Consider the following 19900-nt stretch of genomic DNA (forward strand, 5'->3'; position numbering starts at 1 on the left):
GTGAGTCACTGAATACATTAAATAAAGACACACTAATCTTCGGCCAATGGTGAACTTTTTTATTGAACTTAACAATGACTTCCTACAACAGGACAGAACTGATGATGAAACAAAAATAAAAATGATCCAAATTTGATCCAATTTCCTCAGAACTTTTTCTCCAGGGATCAATCACATGCACGTCTGAGCCAGCTGCTGCTTTCTCTCTAAGCACAGAACCCGGCTGTTCTCCCACAAAGACAAAAATACTTCTCCAATTTTTAATCAAACTCTTACTAATATGTAATGTTCAAATGAAGCTCTCTCTTCAGATTCCTTTGGTCTAGACACTTACCCAACCACTCCTTTGAACAAAGGTCTGTTCACCACTTTCTGTGTAAACTCGACGACATTCACTCCCTGCTCTATAAACAGCAGAACATTTCCAGAAGTGTAAACTAACTTTGTCAAGTTGCAGAAGCAAATAATGATCTAAGACCTCTTGTTAAGTCTAACACGTCTACATTAATAAAGGCACATGAGCAGCATCTGGCAAACTAAAATTCTGAAAATGTTCACACATTCAATGTGTACGGCCTGTCGCACTGTCTGCGCTTCTTCTCCTTACATAATGAGAAAAAGAGTTACAGTTTACAGACAGAATAAATAAACATGAAACACTTCAAAGTTTCTTTCAAAACTCCTGTGAGGAACTCTAGTGTTTTGTGGATTTTGGCGCCCCCTGTGGACAAACTGGTACCACCTATCTCTTTGCTACATTTTGACCTGAACATGGGTCATGTGGTTTAAAAAAAAAAAAAAAAAAAATCACACCCAGCTTTGTATTTAATAGTGAATGTATTTGGGCCTGTGTCCATTAACAGCTTTTTTTTCCCACTGGCAGTGCACAACCTCAATCTCAAAGCACTTTTCATGGGCGCTTACTGTTGCTAGGTTACGAAAGTCATCTCACTGCACCTCCACGGTAGTAAATGGATCTATGCTTAATATTTGCTTTTATTAAAGGGAACTCCAACAAAGAAAACGTACATGTTGAAACTGTACTCTTGTAAACGGATATGTTTACCCTCTGCATTGCGGTTGACATATTTGATATCAGAAGCCCCGCCCCTTCCTGATTGTGATTGGTCGTTGAGGAAAACTGACATTGACGAGCGCTGCAGTATTCCAAAAGTTTAACTATTTCCAACTGAGAGCGCAGCAACAAATAAAACTTGATTTTCTAACGCCAAGGATGCGGAGCACTTCTATTGTTTTGAATAGAAAGTGGGTGCTGCGCGAGCAAAAAAAAACAAAAAACAGCATTAGTGGACACAGACGCTCACTCATCAAGAATCTTTGCAAGAAAAAGTCAACTTTTGCAGCATGCTGTGTAACGCCTCATCTGACACCTTCCCCTGTAGCAGCAGTTTCAGACATTAAAAATATTTATAAAGGAAAAAACTTTATACTGATGGTTTTATTCACTTTTAGAGTTCATAAAGAAGGATGAATATTAGTTTAAGTCTGTTCGATAAGAATATAAAAAATCCTCACAGGAGCTTTAACTACTGAAAAATGAGAACCAACATTCACAATCTGTCAATTTCAGCTTCACATCCACCGAAAGAGGGAAAACTTCACAATTAGAATCAAACAATAAAGAAAAAAAAACAATCAAACTATTTTTTTGTCTTAAAGTACCAAACTCTAAGAAGCAGTTCTGCAATACTGAATCCACTTTGCTCTGGTCTGCATTTCACTATTTGTCTGGTTCTTTCACGGGAAAGAATCAAACTTAAAAAAAAAGAAAGAAAAAAAAAGCAGCTTCCTATTTTTTCAGGTGACATATCACCTGTTTGCATGCCAGTTAATAAAAAGCTGTTAAAAAATAACTAGATGAAAAAAAACGTGTTCATTGCAAATATCCCTTCGGGCTAATAAGCAAATGAATGAAATGAAACTCTTTGGGTATAAATAAGGATCACTTAACTCTACTTGAAAGCTCTAATACCCAAGTGCCGGAAAAGAGTAAGAGTAAGAGGTCCCGAAAACGAGAACTAATGGTCTCAAAATAGTAAAAAGTGTAAAGAGAAAGAAAAAGCTCAGTTGTTAATGTGAATGTTTGAGAAAAGTGCTGCAGTGGCGTAGCGGTCATACATTTAGCTATGGCAATCACTTTGTCCCATCGCTTCTTTTCTTTTTTTTTTTTTTCCGTTGGAGCAGCACTGACATCCCCCAAACCGGTTCCTGGTTTTTCCCCTCTGTCTGTCAAATCTACAAAACCAAATGCCTGGGGCTCTCAAACAGCACTCTGTGTGTGTGGTTTCCCAAATCTACTGTATTAAAGGAGCTGCTGACACACACACACACACAGAAAAAAAAAAAAAAAACTGGTCCAACCTGATCTGATTCTCATCGCTTAAAGAACCAGGATCTCTTCCCCTCGGATTGGACAGTTACCAACCGACTCGAGGCAAAAAAAAGGATCTGCATTTTGTTTGAGCCTGCTCCGAGAAGTGGCAAGTCGCTTCTGCAGAGAGGGCCAAGCATGCAGAAAAGTATTTAACAGTCCGTTAAACATGTCTTTCTTTCACTACATGAATACTTTTAACCATTGCATTGCTTGCTCAGCAGTACCGTCCCCCATTAAGTCCACTGATCTTTGTGCGATATGAATATTACTGAATTAACATTATGAGCTGCAACATGCACTAGTTATCGAGAAGACACTTTACAGCAGAGTGAAATCCACACGACACATCACTGAGGGGCTTTTCATGAGGAGGAGGCATGAGCGGACAGAGGTAGGTAACACAAACTAAAGTCCAAAAAATGACAAGAACAAGTCTAGCTTATAATTAAAGACTCAGAGGGGAACACGTTTTATGAGAGGCACTCTGCACCTGAAGCTACTACAATTACAGCTCTGAGGAGGAGAATGTAGGCAAGAAATGTCCTAAAAACCACCACTTCTCAGTGTTGTTATTTTTTTAACTCCTCCCCCCCTCCACCTTTTTTCTGTCTGTTTAAGCTGTGGCTGCAAACTTCCACAGCGCTTCCCGCTCAAACTCCTCCATCGCCTCCTCCAGGGAGTCGTCGTCGTCGCCGTCCTTCCCCCCGCCGTTCTCAAAAACGTCCACCATGTCCTCCAGGATGTCGGCCACGTCCTCGGCGAAGTCACTGAAAAGGACCCTCTCGTGGATGAAAACGCCGCCCTCAAAGAACTCGGCGGTCAGCTTCCTGAGCTTGTCCTTGCTCTCGGGAGCGGACCCCTCAAGCTTGCTCAGGTAGCCCTCCAGCAGCTCCTCAAACTCGGGCAGCTCCACCGGGTAGAGCCCCTCCCTGGCAGCAGACTCCTCGGAGGAGAGGCGGCCCATTTGGGGGAGGATGTTGCGTTTCAGCTTCTTCTCCTGGTCCTTCCAGAAGTGGATCTGGTTGTGCTGATGGGGCTGGCGGGGCGTCTGATGCTGATGCTGATGGTTGTGGTTGTGGGAGTTCTTCTCATGCTTGCCATGCCACGGTTTCTCCTTCCTCCTCTCCTCTCGGTCCGTCCTCCTCTCCCACTTCTTCCTCTCCCACTCGTCCTGGTGTTTCCTCCACGCCTCCTTGTGAGAGTTTTGCTTCTCAGACCTCCACTCCTTCTCCTTCTTCTCCTCCTTCTCCCTCCATCCTCCATCCTTGCCGTGCTTCCTGTCCTTCTCTCCTCTCCACTCCTTCTTCTCGTCTCTCTTCAAGTGGTCCCTCTCGTTCGTTTTGCCCTTGTTCCCTTTCCATTTGGCCTCCTGCGGCTTCTTCTTCCCCCACCTCTCCACCTGTTCAGACAGCTTCTTCTGGATCTCCTCCAAACTGTCCCTCACTCGTTTCCTGTCGCCTCCGTCTTTTTTCATTCCTTGCAGTCTCTTCCTGCTCTCCTCCAGAAGGACTTTCTGACGCTGCAGTTCTTCCTTCAGCCTTCCTCCAGAACTCGTTTCCCTCTTCTTCTCTGGACCAGCTGCCTCCTGCTCACTGTGTTCATCTTTGTCTGCTGGTTGAGGGGTTGAGCCTGATTCCACTGCTGATACCACCTGATCAGCTGTAAAGAGTTACACATATCAAAGTTATTAAGGCTTTGGTGATAACTTATATCACAAAGTAACTCCATGACAGTATCTATCTTTGTATGTAAAGAAGATATTTACCTGTGAGTTGGTTCAGCTCTGTCACTCTGGACCTCAGACTCTCCAGCTCTTTCTTCAGCTCGGGCAGAGACGACAGCTCCTCCTTCAGCCTTGTGTTTTCCTTTTCCAGACCCGCTTTAACCTCTTTGCTGTCGCTTGCTGCCACTGTCTTCAGAGCCGAGTCAAGTTCTTCTTTCTGGGACTGAAGAAGTTAAAAAAAAAAAAAAAGTGGAAATCAAAGCCAGCTTTTTGCAGGATGTTATTAATTTATCAAAAACATCTTTATTTTTATTTTTATTGCAGTACATTAACACATCAAGACGGGGTAAAGCAACCTCATTAGCATCAACATCAGTGGTGTGCTGACCTGTAGTTGCGCCTCTAGCTGAGCGATTTGTTGGTTTTCCTGTGTCAGCTTATTCAATAGCTCTTTCATATCCTGTGGATCACTGCTAAGCCAGTCCTGGAAGCAAAAATGGTTGGCAAATGGAGAAAAACACATATTTTGTATGCAATCATATCATTAGCATTTGTCTTTTATGTTTTAAGACTGAAGATTTTTTTAAATTCTTCTCTTTTAACATGTATTTGAGAATATAGAGACACTGAGATTGAGCAAAGAAAGAAAGAGAGCAGAGGGACGGACCTGGCTTTGTTCTTCATCTGACCCGTCAAAGTCACCTGTCAGAGGAGGACACAACACGTCTGTCAGTCTTATAAGTCTCACAACATGCTCCCACAACATGCTCTTTTATTGACTCATCCGGTCTTAAAACTGCACAAGAAGCTTTTGTTGTGAAGTGCATTCTACAAGCTCAGGCACTACCTGTGTACTCATATTTATTTAGGCAGATTTTTCAGATTCCACAACATAACATGTGAAGTATTTTGGCTAACCAAGCAAATAACCAGCAATAGGTAAATTCCCGCTGGATAAGCCCCAGAAACATCCAGTGAGTGCTTCACACCACATGGTGATAACGAGCGTTATTGTACAGCACAGAATCCCGTGTTATTTTGCCATTTTCTGCTGCCACTGCGTGAAGTGTCAGGCCAGATAAGCGCTTAGACGAGCGACTGAGTGTTAGCCAGCTAGTGTGAGAGCTAATGCTGCTGTCTTATCTGCAGTACTGGACCTACCATTATCCAGGTCAGAGAGGAAACCTGTTGACATAGTGCAGCTTAGTCAGCAGTTTCTAAAAACAGACATGTGCCCAGTGCTGACAACTGCAAATAAAATGTGCTTATGTAATAATGAAATACGTCAATGTCAATTTTGTGAGTGTGTAATGATGTCATTTTTGACTACATTTACCAAAAAAAGCGCAAAACTCTTCAAATCCCTGATGTTACATGTGTGAAAATAAACTGTGATAGGAGAGTTAGAAAGAGCTTTTTGTGAGTAAAATTTTACATTTCTATTATTCTACAATTCACTTAGCAGACGCTTTTCTCCAAAGCGACGTACATCAGAGAGTAAGTACAACACAAGCAAGGATCTAGAAGAAAGGGAACAATGTGAGTAAGAGCAAACGATCAGCTTTGAGTCTGATTGGACACACAGGTGCTGACAGGAAGTGACCAGAGGCAAAGCACAACATTGAGGGCAGTTCTTGAGAGCTCTAATCAGTATAGAAACCATCTTATAAGTCATTGTTATCAAACAAAAACCATCGTCATTACCATCATCATCATCAATAATATGGAGACCATCATCATTAAGTTAGTAGGTATTCATGAAAGAGGGACTCTGCAGATCCAATGGGTAGATTTCTTCTATTATAATAGAAGAAATTTAAATGTGGCTTTCATTTCTTCCTGATTCCTGAAAGGCAGAAGCAAGCTAAAGCTAAAGCTCTGTTTAAAGCTGTTTTAAGAAACTCACCTGAGAGAAAGAGAGACCCTAGGAAGAGCAATATCAGAGCTCCCACAATGCATTTGTTCAAGGAGCACCACGGCTTCTCCTCCTTCCTCTCGGCCAGCTTGAACTCCACCTCCTCTTCCTCGTCTTCCTCATCCGATGTTCTCGGCCTCAGTGCCTCGAAGGAGGGAACGTTCCTCCTCCTCAGTCCGTCGTCGAAGCCGCTCGTGTCGCCCAAATCCAAACTACTGGAAGGCTCTGCGGAGAGAGGGAGAGAGAGGGGGAAATGAAGGTGATAAAGAGATGGCAGCACAGCAGAGGGATGTGACATTCTATCATGCAGACAATGACAAGAGCCTAAAGTTAAAACACATGTATATAATGTGTCCCAGACCAACATGGATAAATCATTCAGACGTCTTTGGCTCCAAAAGCGTCAGAAGGAGATATTATTGCCAAGTCCATAATTATGTGCTGGCAGACTGCCTCACACAAAATACCAGAATCTAAGTGGTTACATGAGCACAAAAACACAACAGTGCGTAAACAGTGTTTTTTTTTGTTTTTTTTTTGGGGGGGGGGGGGGGGGGGGGTGCAGAATGGATGATATTTTCTAAACTAAATTACAACAACAGTCATTTCATGCATGGAGGTTCCTTCATTTTCTCAGCGGGGTGCACCGGCTCTCTGTCGAACGGATACATCACTCGCCAGCTGCCGGTTGTGACACAGATAAGCAACATGTTCACCAATTCTTCTGCAGAGGGGGACTCTCATTGTCTGCCTACAAAGACTACTGAGAATAACAAAGAGCCACGGACCACTAATGTGGTCTCTGTTACCAGCCTCAGACCCCACAGGAAGTCACAAAAGCCTCATTTTCTACTGAGTAGAAATCAGTTTATCTGATCACACGTTTGGTTATTTTTTCTTCCTGGGATGTTTTTATTTGATTTGTAAAACTTAAGGGAATTATTGTTTTGGATGTTACCTTAGTTTTTACAGCAGTTACTGATCTTTAATTATTTAAACACAATATGAGATATACAAAGGACACAATACCAGCATCATTTCCTTGAATGACTCTGTGAAACATTAAATAATGATACTAAAGCACCACTTAAGCACAACATCATGCTGTATTTCCTTCGGTCCTGTGACTCATTTATTCAGCTGATATCGTGCTGTCATGTCTCTTTTTCTTAAACTGTGTTCAGTCATATAACCACACAGCATATCTGTTACCATGCACTATTTCATAAAATGAAAACTGTACAAAATGCACAATGATTGAGAAGAAAGAGGTTTAATCAGGAGCACAGCTACTCGCCCTAAAAGCTAACTGGAACATAAGATGTTACCGTCTATCTGTGTCACTTGTTTGTTTTTTCTCACATATTTGGGTTTTGATGATGCTCTATTCAGCATTGTTTTTGTCACATTATTAATACATTTTGAGAATCTGTCAAGCTGAAATACTTTTTGCAAAAGAGATACTTCAACAACTAGTGTCCATACCGACATGACTACACAATATAACAATCAGGGCTTCCTCTAGGGGTCAGCTAAAAGAAGGCAAAGACTAAAAGGGGTGAATGGACTAGTATAGTATGTAAACGTTGATGAACGTTTATGTTGATCACTCTGACTGTTTCATGTCTTTTATTGCAGTTTGGCTCCCAGACTTCTTTTGAAACCCCCTTCAACCTTCAAACTTAAAACCAAGCAATTTCCACTCCTAAACAATGTTTCAATCAAATGATTTGTGAAGCCTCAGAATTGAGAAGAAACTAAACTGAGGCCTAAAAAGGAAACCTTACACCCTACGTTGGGACCCACAACACAATCCTAACAGCTTGCATTATTCATTATTTATTGTTAATTATCTATTTATAAACACAAAGGACACAAACAACACAACTGCTGCTACCTTTTTCTTATTGCTGCTGCTCTTTTATTATAAATCTGTACTGGTATACTTTATTTAGACATGTCTATTGCTGCTACTGTGTACAGTATATTATTTGTGTTTTTATTTTATTCTTTGTATCTGTGTGCTGTTCTATCCTTTGGTGTTACCTGCTGCTGGAATCTGAATTTCCTGAGGGAACCTTCCCAAGGGATTAATAAAGTTCATATCTATCTATCTATCTATCTATCTATCTATCAATAATCATAGCTCTGACTGATTTCCTGTAAGTTTCCTCCTCCCCAAAAAATATCACAGCCTGATGTATCATGCTTGTAATAACATAAACAGATTAATACCTTCTCCTTCTTCTTCATCTTCCTCTCGCCTGCCCTGGGTCAACGTCTCTACAGGATCTATCTCTGCCTCTTCCACAGCCTCCTCCTCCTCCTCCTCCTCCTCCTCCTTCTCCTCCTCCACTGCACCAACAGTCTCTGGTGCAGGACTAAGAGTGATGGGGATCTCTGGCATCGGGGGGCTCTGTGGGACGTGGCTCTCCGGCTCCATGCTCTCTGGACCGGTGCTGACATCAGCTTCGACATGAGAGGGGGCATCAGATGCTGTGAGGGTCACAGTGGGGATGCTGACCTCGGGTTCCGCGACGAAAACAGGACTCTCCTCGACGGGGCTCGCGGGAATCAGCGTGATATCAGGGGCCGCGTCGAGCACGCGTTCTGCAGAGACCTCGGGGATCTCGGTCGGGGAAGGAGCAGAGCACGACTCCTCAAGAAGCTCCTCTGTTAAGAGTTCGGCTGCAGGAAGATCGAGGGGGGCGCCCAAATCCATGGTGGTGACAAAGGGTGTGGCTCCGAGGGGCTCGTTGTCACCGGGGGAGCTGGTGACCATGTCATGGATGACTGGAGGCTGACTCTCCAGGTCCAGGTCTGAGGGGTCAAGAGAGTTCGGAGGTAGAGGACTCAATCGTGACGGACTGGAAGGGATGGGACCCTCACCTGACTCTGGAGAGGTCTCCTGACACACCTAGAAATAAAAGTTAGGAATAGTCTTATATATTATCTTTTTCTCACAGTCAAAGTTAAGATCAAGAGCAGAATATGCTCATCATTCTTTCCTCATCATTTTTTTGTCTATCATTCTTCTCTTTCATTAATAGCTTCCCACATTGCCCTGAGTTACCATGTATATGTTTTTAAACACTTTACAGTACAAAAAAATGTCACAGTGTCTACACATGGTGAGTAGCTTCACAGTTGAGTTCTATGATAAAACACAATAAAGAATTGCTCTGATACTACGATCGCTAATTCTCAAATTCAGCCTAGAAAACAGAATTTAGTTTCTGCTAGTAAATCAGACATCGCCCCCGTCTGATAATTTACCAATCCTCAATGAGTAATTACACAGAAACAACTTGAATGTGACTGCCCCTCTGAAATAATGGTTTTAGAGCAGCGGAGGAAAAAGATTGCGGCTCCTGGAGAGGGCAAATTGTCAGCTATCATATTTCCAAACCCAGATTTCAAAAGCTGTAAAAACACCAAACTAAATCATTTCTTGGTTAAAAAAAATCAGGGTTTCTCCCCACTCAGTGACTGGGACAGCATGTCAGGAAAGAGTGAAATCAGAACTGAGGCTAATGATATCCAAGCTTTTTTAGGCTGTTTTCAGGTCAGGATTATTTATGTTTGCAAAAGATAAATGATATTACGTATGATAATTGGCATTGGTAAGGAAAAGATGGCCTCGGAACACAATATTAAAAATAGAGCTGGATATAGTAATGTAGTTATGTTTAGGATTTAGACTTTTGCTCTCTTAATAACAATGTTGTTTAAAGGTCAGATTTATGCCCTTTTCTCATAGTCCACTGCACATTGCACCTTTTGTACATTTTGTATTTTTTATATTTTATATCTTAAATTTTGAAATTCGATTTTATATATGGTAATATCTTCTTATACTGTATTATTTAAGTTGTTGCTAGTTCTGCTTTATTTCCTTGTTAATTGTTTAGCATCAATACACCAAGTTAAATTCCTTGTATGTGTAAATGTACTTGGCAATAAACCCCGATTCTGATTCTGACTCTGATTTGACCATGATGTAGTTCATTGTGTACCCACCTGATGGCCTTCTTCAGACAGAACTGTTTCTATTGAAGTGTCACTTGGTTTGAACTCCACAGCAGCTCCTGAAACAACATGAACACCATGTCAACACTAAAATATATAAAAAAACACAAAAATGCTGTGTTTAGTTTGATCCCCAAACCTGGTCCTGTCAGTACCTGTCACGTCTTCAGAGAGACTCGGGGCATCACCCAGGCTCTCTGTGCCGTCATCCACTGGCCCGACATTCTCAACAGCAGCTTCCTGCAGAGTGAAAAGATCCCAGGAGATCAGGCTTCAGCCCCTTTAGTTACCCCCCTCTGATTTGTAGCACCGACCTTGACATTAATAGCACACACTCAATACAGACATGCCTGCACATGCAGACAAGACCTGGCTGGGAAACGCAAATCATTACGCCTGGTTTATGATCTATCACTGTGATTGAGACTTGGACATGTTGATGCCTTAATCAACAATAAACTAGATCCAGAGACAGACTTCTTCCATTATAACTGAGACATCAAATGTGACTTACCCAACCCAACTATCAAATGTGGCTGTTGCAAATGTTGACATGCTCTTCTCCTTTATAAACTGATTTTGTGATCTGTACTGAGCTGACATATTTAGGCTGCTGTCATTATACAAACAGGGTAACAAATCAGAACATTGCGTTGAGATTTAACTGAACTTTAAGTCTACAGGCAGACCATCAAGTTGAATCGACGCCTCTCTGGAACTGTCTCAACAAAAACTCAATGCCATCACCTCTCTCGAGGAAGGACATTTTCTTTGGCTGTTGCTTATGGCTGCATTCCATTTAGTCAGCTTTGTGCCCTTAATACCCAATCTTACCGACCTTAAGTTGTGCACACTAAGATCTTGGCTAAACACATATTTCCCATTTAAACTGCACATGCCTCAGACAAATAGTTTGGAACTTTGCAGTAATTTCCCACAATGTTCCCAAAGAGGGAAGCTCTGAGGCAAGTACAAACATGCCAATATTTCCAACTCGTATTCATGAGCCTCCTCTGAGCAGAGCTGGCTGGTTACCTCGGGGGATAGGAGGGTCCAGCTGTTGGTGGAGGAGCCGCTGCTGCTGCCTGTGCTGTGGCTGTTGTCAGACATCGCCCTCTTCAGGCTCCACTTGGCACAGCACGGTGCAGATTCAGCTGAATGAAATTCTGCAGACGACAGACACAACGTTTCTTTATTGGACATAAACATGTACTGAAAACCTTATCTTAGTTATATAAGCCCCATAACACTCTTACGTTGTGTGTAATATCTATTAAGGCAGCCAAAAGTATAAGCTTACGTATGCAGTTGTGCACACAAAATACACACAACACGACAATCTTCGACACAATCTCTTCAATATGTTGATGATACGTAACTAAATTGAAGCCATAGACAAAACAGTTGTGCAATAACGATACAGTTTTAGACCTAATGCACCGCACGCAAGGGATAAAGAGCAGATTGTCGTTGATGCAAGTTATGTAACAGTGCTGTGGCATCCATCCATAATATACCACTGCGCAGTGAAAACAAGAAACAGATATCTACCGCTTGTTCTCGTTAACCATGCTATTACCATTCATTCAGATCGATCCATCCAGTCAATCTGTGTGCCAGGCAAATGACCAAAAATGGTCAAACCCCAGACACGAGCACTCATTGATTCAGATACAAGCTTTAAACATCAGCACTCACATATCGGTAACACAGAAAACACAACGCCTCTCTTCTGCACATCAGAGAAACAAAGTTTGAGAGCTACAGCTGTTGTTTCGAGGTTCACACATGATGGTAAACAAAGGATGGTAGCTTCAATGTTCCCACTCCCACTCTTCCGCGTTCTCACTTAGGCCCTGCTGTCAGCGAGAGCTTCAAACACCGGCACGACTCGTCTATATAAAACACGAAGAAGAAGCTTTACCTACCCCACTTGTTAATACTTCAGTCGCTCCTTGTTTTCCCTTCAAAACGTTTTGTTTTCTTCGTATGAACAACAGCTCCTCTCTTCCCCTGAACTTGGGAACTTTGGGAATTCCTGGCTGCGTCACGTCAAAGACGTCTTTCGTCCAATTAGATTTCAGGAGACACTACGGAGCTCCCGCCCCTGAACCATCGCTGGACCAATAAGATAAAAGTGTCGTGTCAGGGGAAAAAGACGCACATCCAAGCATGATTGACGTTCGCAGGTGGGAATGGCAGGTGGTAGATCCGGATACGTCCCCCTGGTTTTTAATAATACAACTTCATGTGTGAAACTAAGCCTCAAAAAGCATGCATGCTCACTTATATATCCAGGAGGGAAGGGCGACGTGGGCCAGCTGCACACTGACACGTCTGTGGAGCTATATTTGCCTGCGGGACTTACCAAAGCGGACTACCCCTCCACTCACGTTGCTCCAGTGTGGACATTTGTTTCATCATCTGACTTCTTTTCTTCTAAAATTAGAGTGTGTTAACGGTTTTATCTCTGATGGCACATTTATTTGCAAGAAGGTCAACACTTTGTTTTTAAATTATTTTTTTATATGCAGGTCTAATTACAGATCTTTTTTTCCTCAACTGTTTATAGGTTCTTGTTTAAATTATCTATCTATCTATTTGACCACTTTCCATATCTGAAAAGAGACCCCTCAAAAACACACAACCCATTAAAGAGAATGGACCTTCAATTGATCCTTTGATATAAAAACTATATTTAAATGATTCTGTATACCAATAATAACAATATGAATACACTTTAGATATATATATATATGCACCTTTCTTCCCAAAAGTCACAAAAAGCTTCACAAATAATACAGAAGAGGAAGGAACGCAGACAAAAAACAACACAGAGAAAAAGGGCATTATAACACATCACATAGGTCTGTATGACAATACTTTGAATAAAGATGAATAAATGCAAGCAGCACTTTTTAGCCAAAATTGATATGCAACTGGTCGTAAATGTAGACATTCTACAATTCACTTAGCAGACGCTTTTCTCCAAAGCGACATACATCAGAGAGTAAGAACAACACAAGCAAGGATCTAGAAAAAAGGGAACAATGTCAGTAAGAGCAAACGATCAGCTTTGAGTCTGATTGGACACACAGGTGCTGACAGGAAGTGACCAGAGGCAAAGCACAACATTGAGGGCAGTTCTTGAGAGCTCTAATCAGTATAGAAACCATCTTATAAGTCATTGTTATCAAACAAAAACCAACCACATTATCATCATCATCATCAATAATATGGAGACCATCATCATTAAGTTAGTAGGTATTCATGAAAGAGCTGGGTCTTTAGCTTTTTCTTAAAGGTGCAGAGGGACTCTGCAGATCGAATGGAGTTTGGAAGTTCATTCCACCACCGGGGGGCGACAGAGGAGAAGAGTCTAGTCAGAGACTTAGGACCCTGTTGTGAAGGTTGGATCAGATGCCTTTCATTGCCAGAGCATAGTGGGGGGGGGGGGGGGGGGGGGGTGTAGACCTGGATGAGAGAGTTAAAGTAAGGAGGAGACGTTTTTGTCGCTGTTTTGTAAGCGAGCAGCAGAGTTTTAAGTTTGATGCGAGCAGTAACTGGGAGCCAGTGTCTGGAGATGAACAGCGGAGTGACGTGCTCTTTTAGGAAGGTTGAAGACCAGTCGTGCTGCTGCATTTTGTATCATTTGCAGAGGTTTGATAGTGCATGTAGGAAGACCTGCCAGTAGAGAATTGCAATAATCGATGCTTGATATCACAAGAGCCTGTACCAGGAGCTGTGTAGTGTGGTCTGACAGGTAAGGTCTGATCTTCCTGATGTTGTACAGGGCGACATGACCGGGCAATCGAGGCTACTTGAACCTTAAAAGTTAGCTGGTCATCAATCATGACACCCAGGTTCCGGGCAGACTTTGTGAGCATGAGTTTGGTTGTTCCAAGCTGGATATTGATCTGTGGTTGCATAGAGGGACTGGCTGGGACAAGGAGCTCAGTCTTTGAAAGATTCAGTTGAAGGTGGTGTTCATTCATCCATTTAGAGATATCAGCAAGGCATGATGAGATTCTTGCAGAGACTGTAACATCGTCTGGCAGGAATGACAGGAAGAGCTGGGTATCGTCAGCATAGCAGTGTTATGAGAAGCCACGAAAGCAGATTATTGAACCAAGTGAGGTTGTGTATATGGAGAAGAGAAGGGGACCAAGCACTGACCCTTGAGGTACCCCTGTGGATAAGCTGTGCACTTTGGACACTTCTCCCTTCCACGACACTCGAAAGGATCGCCCAGAGAGGTAGGACACGAACCAGCAGAGGGCAGATCCTGAGATGCCAAGTTCAGAGAGTGTGGATAGGAGGATTTGATGGTTGACTGTGTCAAAGGCAGCAGACAGGTCTAGCGGTAATAGAACTGAGGACTGACCCGCAGCTCTGCCAGCTCTTAGCGATTCTGTTACTGAAAGTAGTGCAGTTTTGTGAAAACCTGCCCCAGATTTTCAGCTTGCAATCAACAGAGGGTGTGACACGTGTCAGCTGCCTCCCCTGTTGATGCTCAGAGAATGAAACTTAAGTGCTCAGCCCGAACAAAGCCTGACAACGGCCCATTATCAATATCTACTTAAAGCAAGTTTCGATTCACCCACCTAGCTGACAAGACCTTCCTAGTTTTCAGATCAGAGCTTGTTCATGAACACAAAAACCTCCCAATTTCATCATCATTTCAGTTGATATGTTGATATAAGACCGATAAGTCTATTATCATACTTAGCTGTTACTGCTAATATGACACATACTTTCACATGCCATTATTACTTGAATTGTTACAATACATCTTATTATTATTTGTTGTTGCTCTGTTTGTATCCTTCTCTTTCTTACTGCATCTCCCATGTCCTACTACCAAGCACTTAGTTTCACCAGATGGCTGTTCAACATGAGTCTGTTTTCTGCTTGAGGATTCTGTCTGTTAAAAGGCAGGTTTTTCATGCCACTGCAACTTTGCTAAATGTTGCTTAGTGCAGCTCATGATGGATTAATGTTGAGTCTTTAAATAGTAAAAGTATACAAATAGTACACAGTTCAGACCAGCTTTTTGGAAAGTGTCTTGAGATAACATTTGTTATGAATTGGCACTGTACAAATAGAGATTTATTTATGGATCGATTAAAGAAAAAAACATAGGCCTACTTTTAAGTTGCTTATTATGGTCACTAATATAGTTCAGCATTAAAATATTCAACATTTATCTGTATCTTTTACTCTGTGATGTCATTAGGCACAGTCTCAGCCCTTAGATAGCATAAAAAAATGAAACCTTAATTTTGTAATAAATAAACTGTGGGGCAGTGATTTTTATTAATAAATTATGTTTATTCTGTTTATATTATAATAATCAAGTCATCCCTTTAGGGTCAACATCAAATGTTAAAAGATGTACAATTGATGAAGAATAAATAACAAAATCATTGAAGAGTTGTGAGTTTTAAATTAATTACATTCCAGGAGACCAACCGACCAGTGCGATCATGTCACCCCCTCTGTCTCTCTCAATAACATTTGTAACTGTGTTAAATATTAAGGTTACAATCCTAGTTTCTTTATCAAAGAAGCTCTTACAAAGAGTAGAAACAAGAACATACAGTAGCCTACATAAAGCTAACATCCGTCTCAGTAAAGAAAACCAGTTCAAACATCTGGGTCACTGGTTATGCAATAACATTAAAGTCATGTTTGAAATTGGATTTTTGACTTTCCGCAAATTACGTATTCGACATTTTTGTCTGTTGACCAATCAGAAACACATACAGCTGTACGTCAATTTCCTGCGACTGACAGTCTTGACCAATAGGAAGAAAGTTCTTCAGCGCGTTGGACCAATGGGATGAGGCGACGTCTATTTGAACGATGAGAAGCGGGCTCGCCGACATTCGAGAGGGAAACAAAGAAACGAGGAACATTACGGTTCCGCTGGACACAAAACTGGAATAATTACGTTTATCCTCAACCCTACAGCTTGACAGTCTTCAAAGGTAACATTTAAAACTTCGCTGAGAAGATGTTGTATATTGTTTGGCGTTAACATTAAGAAAGTTGTTAGAGTAATACTTGTTCTTGGCTAACTTCGGCCAAACTGTTAGCCACCAGTACTTAGCCATGCTTAGCAGAATATTCGGTCCCGGTCGCCTTATCATATTTGGAGCTGATATGTTTGTTTCTGGATCTGCATTTTTGTTAATCCTCAATACTTTCCCCCTAGGTTTCCGTCATGTCGCACAAACAGATCTACTACTCTGATAAATACGACGATGAAAAATACGAGTACAGGTTTGTATATGACATATAGTTTATCGTGGTCAGTATGTCAATGTTTTAACGAGTTTAATAACTTAATTAAGTTGTCATTGCATATAAAGTATTTTCGGTTGAACTAAACAAGGTGAATTTCAATATTTAATAACTGTTCACGTTATTTTCTGTTGATATTGGCCTTTTTTTCAGACATGTAATGTTACCTAAAGATATTGCAAAGCGTGTACCCAAGACCCACTTGATGTCTGAGACCGAGTGGAGGAACCTGGGGGTCCAACAGAGCCAAGGATGGGTGCATTACATGATCCACCAGCCAGGTATTTTACTATTATTTTTTTGCTAGGCAAAACCTCCTGTCCCCCCCCTGCAGGACCAACCTTCGGTCCTGGGGGGACAGGGCCTAATCCATTGCTGCTCCCACCCTCTGGAACTCTCTCCCTAAAAACATCAGAGACTCCCCCACACTCACTTCCTTCAAGAAATCCCTAAAACTCACCTTTTCATCACCGCCTACAACCACTGACTCTCATCCTCTTCCCTCGACATTACTTCTATGTTCTATTGTTCTCTTAGTTTTTGCTTTGTTTTTTGTTGTTTCCTGTCAAAGCGTCTTTGAGTATTTAGAAAAGCGCTATATAAATCTAATTTTTTATTATTATTAAGGGACAGTATTTTCAACAAGTGATCCATAATGATAAACGTATTATTAAACGATCACCTCCTAATATCTGGTCTTGATGTATTTCAGACAACAGTTGTTATGCCCCCTGTTAAAGCAAGATGCTTGACAACCATTACTTAAGTGTCCTTAAACAAGCTTTCAAAAAGGACAGTGTCTTTAGTAACAAACACAGACAAAGCCAATACATTGACGGTAGTTAAACCATTTAAATGTCACAACAGATTGGGGACGAGATATTTTAGGGATGAAGATGTATAAAAGCTTCTATGTGTTTGACTTTAATGTCTACATTTTTGACAGCAAAACTGAATAACAAGATGGCAACATTGCCGTGCAGATTGCATGTACATTAAATCTGACAGCAAGGCTGGAAATCTCTAATTTGCATGCTGTAGAACTTGCACACTGTTCTGTATCATTGATTGACATTTGAAGCCAATGTTGTTTTATGTCTCAAATGTTGTCATCTATTCACCCAGGTGATGAAAGATACAGTTACACAATTTAAAGGGGGGGGGGGCAGATAAGTAGTAAATGTTCAATAGACTTGGTGACCACCAGCATATGGGCAGCAGGTGCCGAACCTGACCTCGCCCTCATTCAAAAATAATAGAATGGGAGTCAAGTGTCCTCATTAGGAATCAGAGCAACACAACCGTTAAGTGCCCTAGCTTTGCTTACACTTTGCTTTCTTCTCCCCCAGAGCCTCACATCTTGCTGTTCCGACGCCCTCTGACCTGCCAGAAGTCATAAGGGAGATATTCTGCAGGTCCTTGAAGATCAGCCTGACTTGCGCGCCACAGGTGGACTCATCAAATTAGGGATCATTCTGTCAGATCATGTCTTGAGTGGTATGTGACTAGCGACTTGGGCTGATCATGTTGGACCTGGAGAAGGACTATTGCATATATGAACAGTGGTTGTTGAATGGAGTATGTATTGAAGGAAAAAAAAAATCACAGCCCTTCTCTTAGGGATAAGACTTTTTCATGACACACTGTCTGCCAGAAACCTTCAAATCAGCTCACACTGTCCATTTTGACTTCACCTACATGTTGAACCTGCTTGGATAATCCAGCTTTGTAGAACAACTGCTGTAAGATGTGCGGAGTGAGACTTGTTCAAACATAAAGTAATTTAAAGGAGTGCATTCTGGGTCATACTCGGGTTAGAACACAGGTCGGATGTAATAGGTGGATGCTACATTTGCTTTTGTCTCTGGAACATCAAACTGCGGTTTAAAGTGACATGTTGCTGCTTGGTTTAAATGACACTGAAAATTGGCATTTAACATTTTTTTTTTGTCATGTACATGGAAGATCGCATCTAAAAAGGTAGCTTTGATCCCCTTTCAGTAAGAGCGTTTGAAATCAGCTTTGACTTAAAAAATAAATAAATAAATAAATCTCTTAGATGGGTCCAGTGAGCTGCTCAGTATTTATGAGTGTGTTACCCTAACTGAAATAAATGTAAAATTTTAAATGGTATTAATGTGGATCTCTGGTGTGGCAGTAAGTGTGCTTTACCACTGCTGTATGATTACACATGGCCACTGAAAACTGGTGAAAGTAGAAAAGAAAATTCTTTATAGCTTTGATGGCAGACACCAAATCTAAAAATTGCTCTTATATAATAAACCCAGATGGAAAAAAAATGAGATGAAACCAATTAATTTTGGTATGAATATTTGAAGAAGGCACTTGTTGACATCCACTGAGTACTGACCACTTGCCCTCACTCTTCTCAGCTTGTTTACCCTCCGGCCTGTTTTTTCCTCCAACCCCACACTGAGCTGCTTCTCTAACATTTAGGCCAGAAGACACCGTGAATACTTGTTTGTGAATTTGTGCCTTTTTGTACGGTTTGTTATTAAGTTCATGTGATGGAATACATTTTTATGATTATGTGTGAAAACAAAGCTATTCTACCTGAACTATCAGAACTATTAAAACAAAATGAAAACAGATAGATTCCTTATGCATCCATTCTTTGATGAAACAGGATCAGTGTGGGACGTGACAGTGAGTCAGGCAGTTTGATCCTGTTTTGTAAATGTGAAAATATCAGAAGAATATCAAATTGCTGCAGGTGACGTGTGGAATTGATAATGACCCATTTAGTACTGCAGCTTCATGCCACTGCTTCAGAGTGAGACGTTTACTTTTCCATGTTTGCCAATTTCTCACTTTAATATCATTTATTTGAACAGGCAGCCTGGCACTTTTACAAAAAAAAAAACTTTTTAGGAAAACTGACTAAATAACTAATGAAAAGAATCCAATTTTTTTTGACTGCATCCTCCCTTGTGATTTAAAAAAAAAACATCCTCTGCAGCTATGCAACAAAGGAATCATTTAAATCGGTCATTAATGTTTTCTTTTGTTATTGCTCTTTATTTTCATTTTTAGAATAGGATCTTCAAGCAGAACACTGAAACACTTACCAGTAAAACAAAAGCAGGTAGCAGGTTATGTAAGAAAATAAAAGATGGCTGTATGGAACATCAATGAGATCTCTTGATCACAGGGGTCTCTGAGCTGATTGGCAGTCTTTCTCTCCCTCCCCTCTTCAAAAACCTAGATAAGAGACTAAACAAACCACTGAAGCCTTCTACTTTTTCTACATATAAGATCAAATACAGTGTCAAATGATTACATCTTTCAATGGTAAAAACACTGGACAGCCAGACATCCTAATGATACCCTGGGTTTGTTGAACTTAACCTGATATCCACTCTTTGTTGTGACAGTGAATGTAAATACGACATAACACATCAGTTTAATGATGATCTGTGAAGGTGAAACACTAAAGATACAATCAGGCCGGTATCAACAGCTGCAGCAAAGATGTTTGTTTAATCTACTTTGCATTGAATCTGGACCACAT

General features: G+C 41.2%; 2 protein-coding genes across 4 annotated transcripts; one reads left to right on the plus strand and one right to left on the minus strand.

Moving 5' to 3' along the window:
- Positions 1-44: 44 nt before the first annotated feature.
- Positions 45-12313, minus strand: pbxip1a (pre-B-cell leukemia homeobox interacting protein 1a). Of its 3 annotated transcripts, none has more exons than XM_020648602.3 (11): positions 11991-12313; positions 11098-11228; positions 10218-10302; positions 10054-10121; positions 8269-8950; positions 6025-6258; positions 5280-5303; positions 4786-4820; positions 4507-4602; positions 4161-4341; positions 45-4054 (listed from the first exon to the last, which is right to left on the minus strand). In XM_020648602.3, exons 2-11 carry the CDS (start codon positions 11170-11172, stop codon positions 3009-3011), a joined length of 2526 nt encoding a protein of 841 aa, XP_020504258.2. In that variant the 5' UTR covers positions 11173-11228; positions 11991-12313; the 3' UTR covers positions 45-3008. The 3 variants fall into 3 exon arrangements, with proteins under 3 accessions (XP_020504258.2, XP_065804165.1, XP_065804166.1); XM_065948093.1 differs by lacking the exon at positions 11991-12313 and adding an exon at positions 11761-11894; XM_065948094.1 differs by lacking the exon at positions 5280-5303 and having other exon boundaries at positions 11991-12312.
- Positions 12314-15914: 3601 nt separating this feature from the next.
- On the plus strand, positions 15915-18980 carry cks1b (CDC28 protein kinase regulatory subunit 1B). The gene is made up of 4 exons (XM_020648604.3): positions 15915-16052; positions 16280-16347; positions 16522-16649; positions 17718-18980. Exons 2-4 carry the CDS (start codon positions 16289-16291, stop codon positions 17765-17767), a joined length of 237 nt encoding a protein of 78 aa, XP_020504260.1. The 5' UTR covers positions 15915-16052; positions 16280-16288; the 3' UTR covers positions 17768-18980.
- Positions 18981-19900: the final 920 nt, after the last annotated feature.

This window comes from Labrus bergylta, chromosome 19 (genome assembly GCF_963930695.1).
Source record: "Labrus bergylta chromosome 19, fLabBer1.1, whole genome shotgun sequence".
Lineage (NCBI taxonomy): Eukaryota > Metazoa > Chordata > Actinopteri > Labriformes > Labridae > Labrus > Labrus bergylta.

What these genes read in the sequence shown, in the direction of transcription:
- pbxip1a (XM_020648602.3), bottom strand. Translation starts at nt 11,172, where the DNA reads ATGTCTGACAACAGCCACAGCACAGGCAGCAGCAGCGGCTCCTCCACC. An exon ending in GGACCCTCCTATCCCCCGAG is followed by an intron (nt 10,303 to 11,097) that starts GTAACCAGCCAG and finishes TTCACTCTGCAG; the next exon opens with GAAGCTGCTGTTGAGAATGT. An exon ending in AGCTAGAGGCGCAACTACAG is followed by an intron (nt 4,342 to 4,506) that starts GTCAGCACACCA and finishes TAACTTCTTCAG; the next exon opens with TCCCAGAAAGAAGAACTTGA.
- cks1b (XM_020648604.3), top strand. Translation starts at nt 16,289, where the DNA reads ATGTCGCACAAACAGATCTACTACTCTGATAAATACGACGATGAAAAA. An exon ending in GATGAAAAATACGAGTACAG is followed by an intron (nt 16,348 to 16,521) that starts GTTTGTATATGA and finishes CCTTTTTTTCAG; the next exon opens with ACATGTAATGTTACCTAAAG. An exon ending in TTACATGATCCACCAGCCAG is followed by an intron (nt 16,650 to 17,717) that starts GTATTTTACTAT and finishes CTTCTCCCCCAG; the next exon opens with AGCCTCACATCTTGCTGTTC.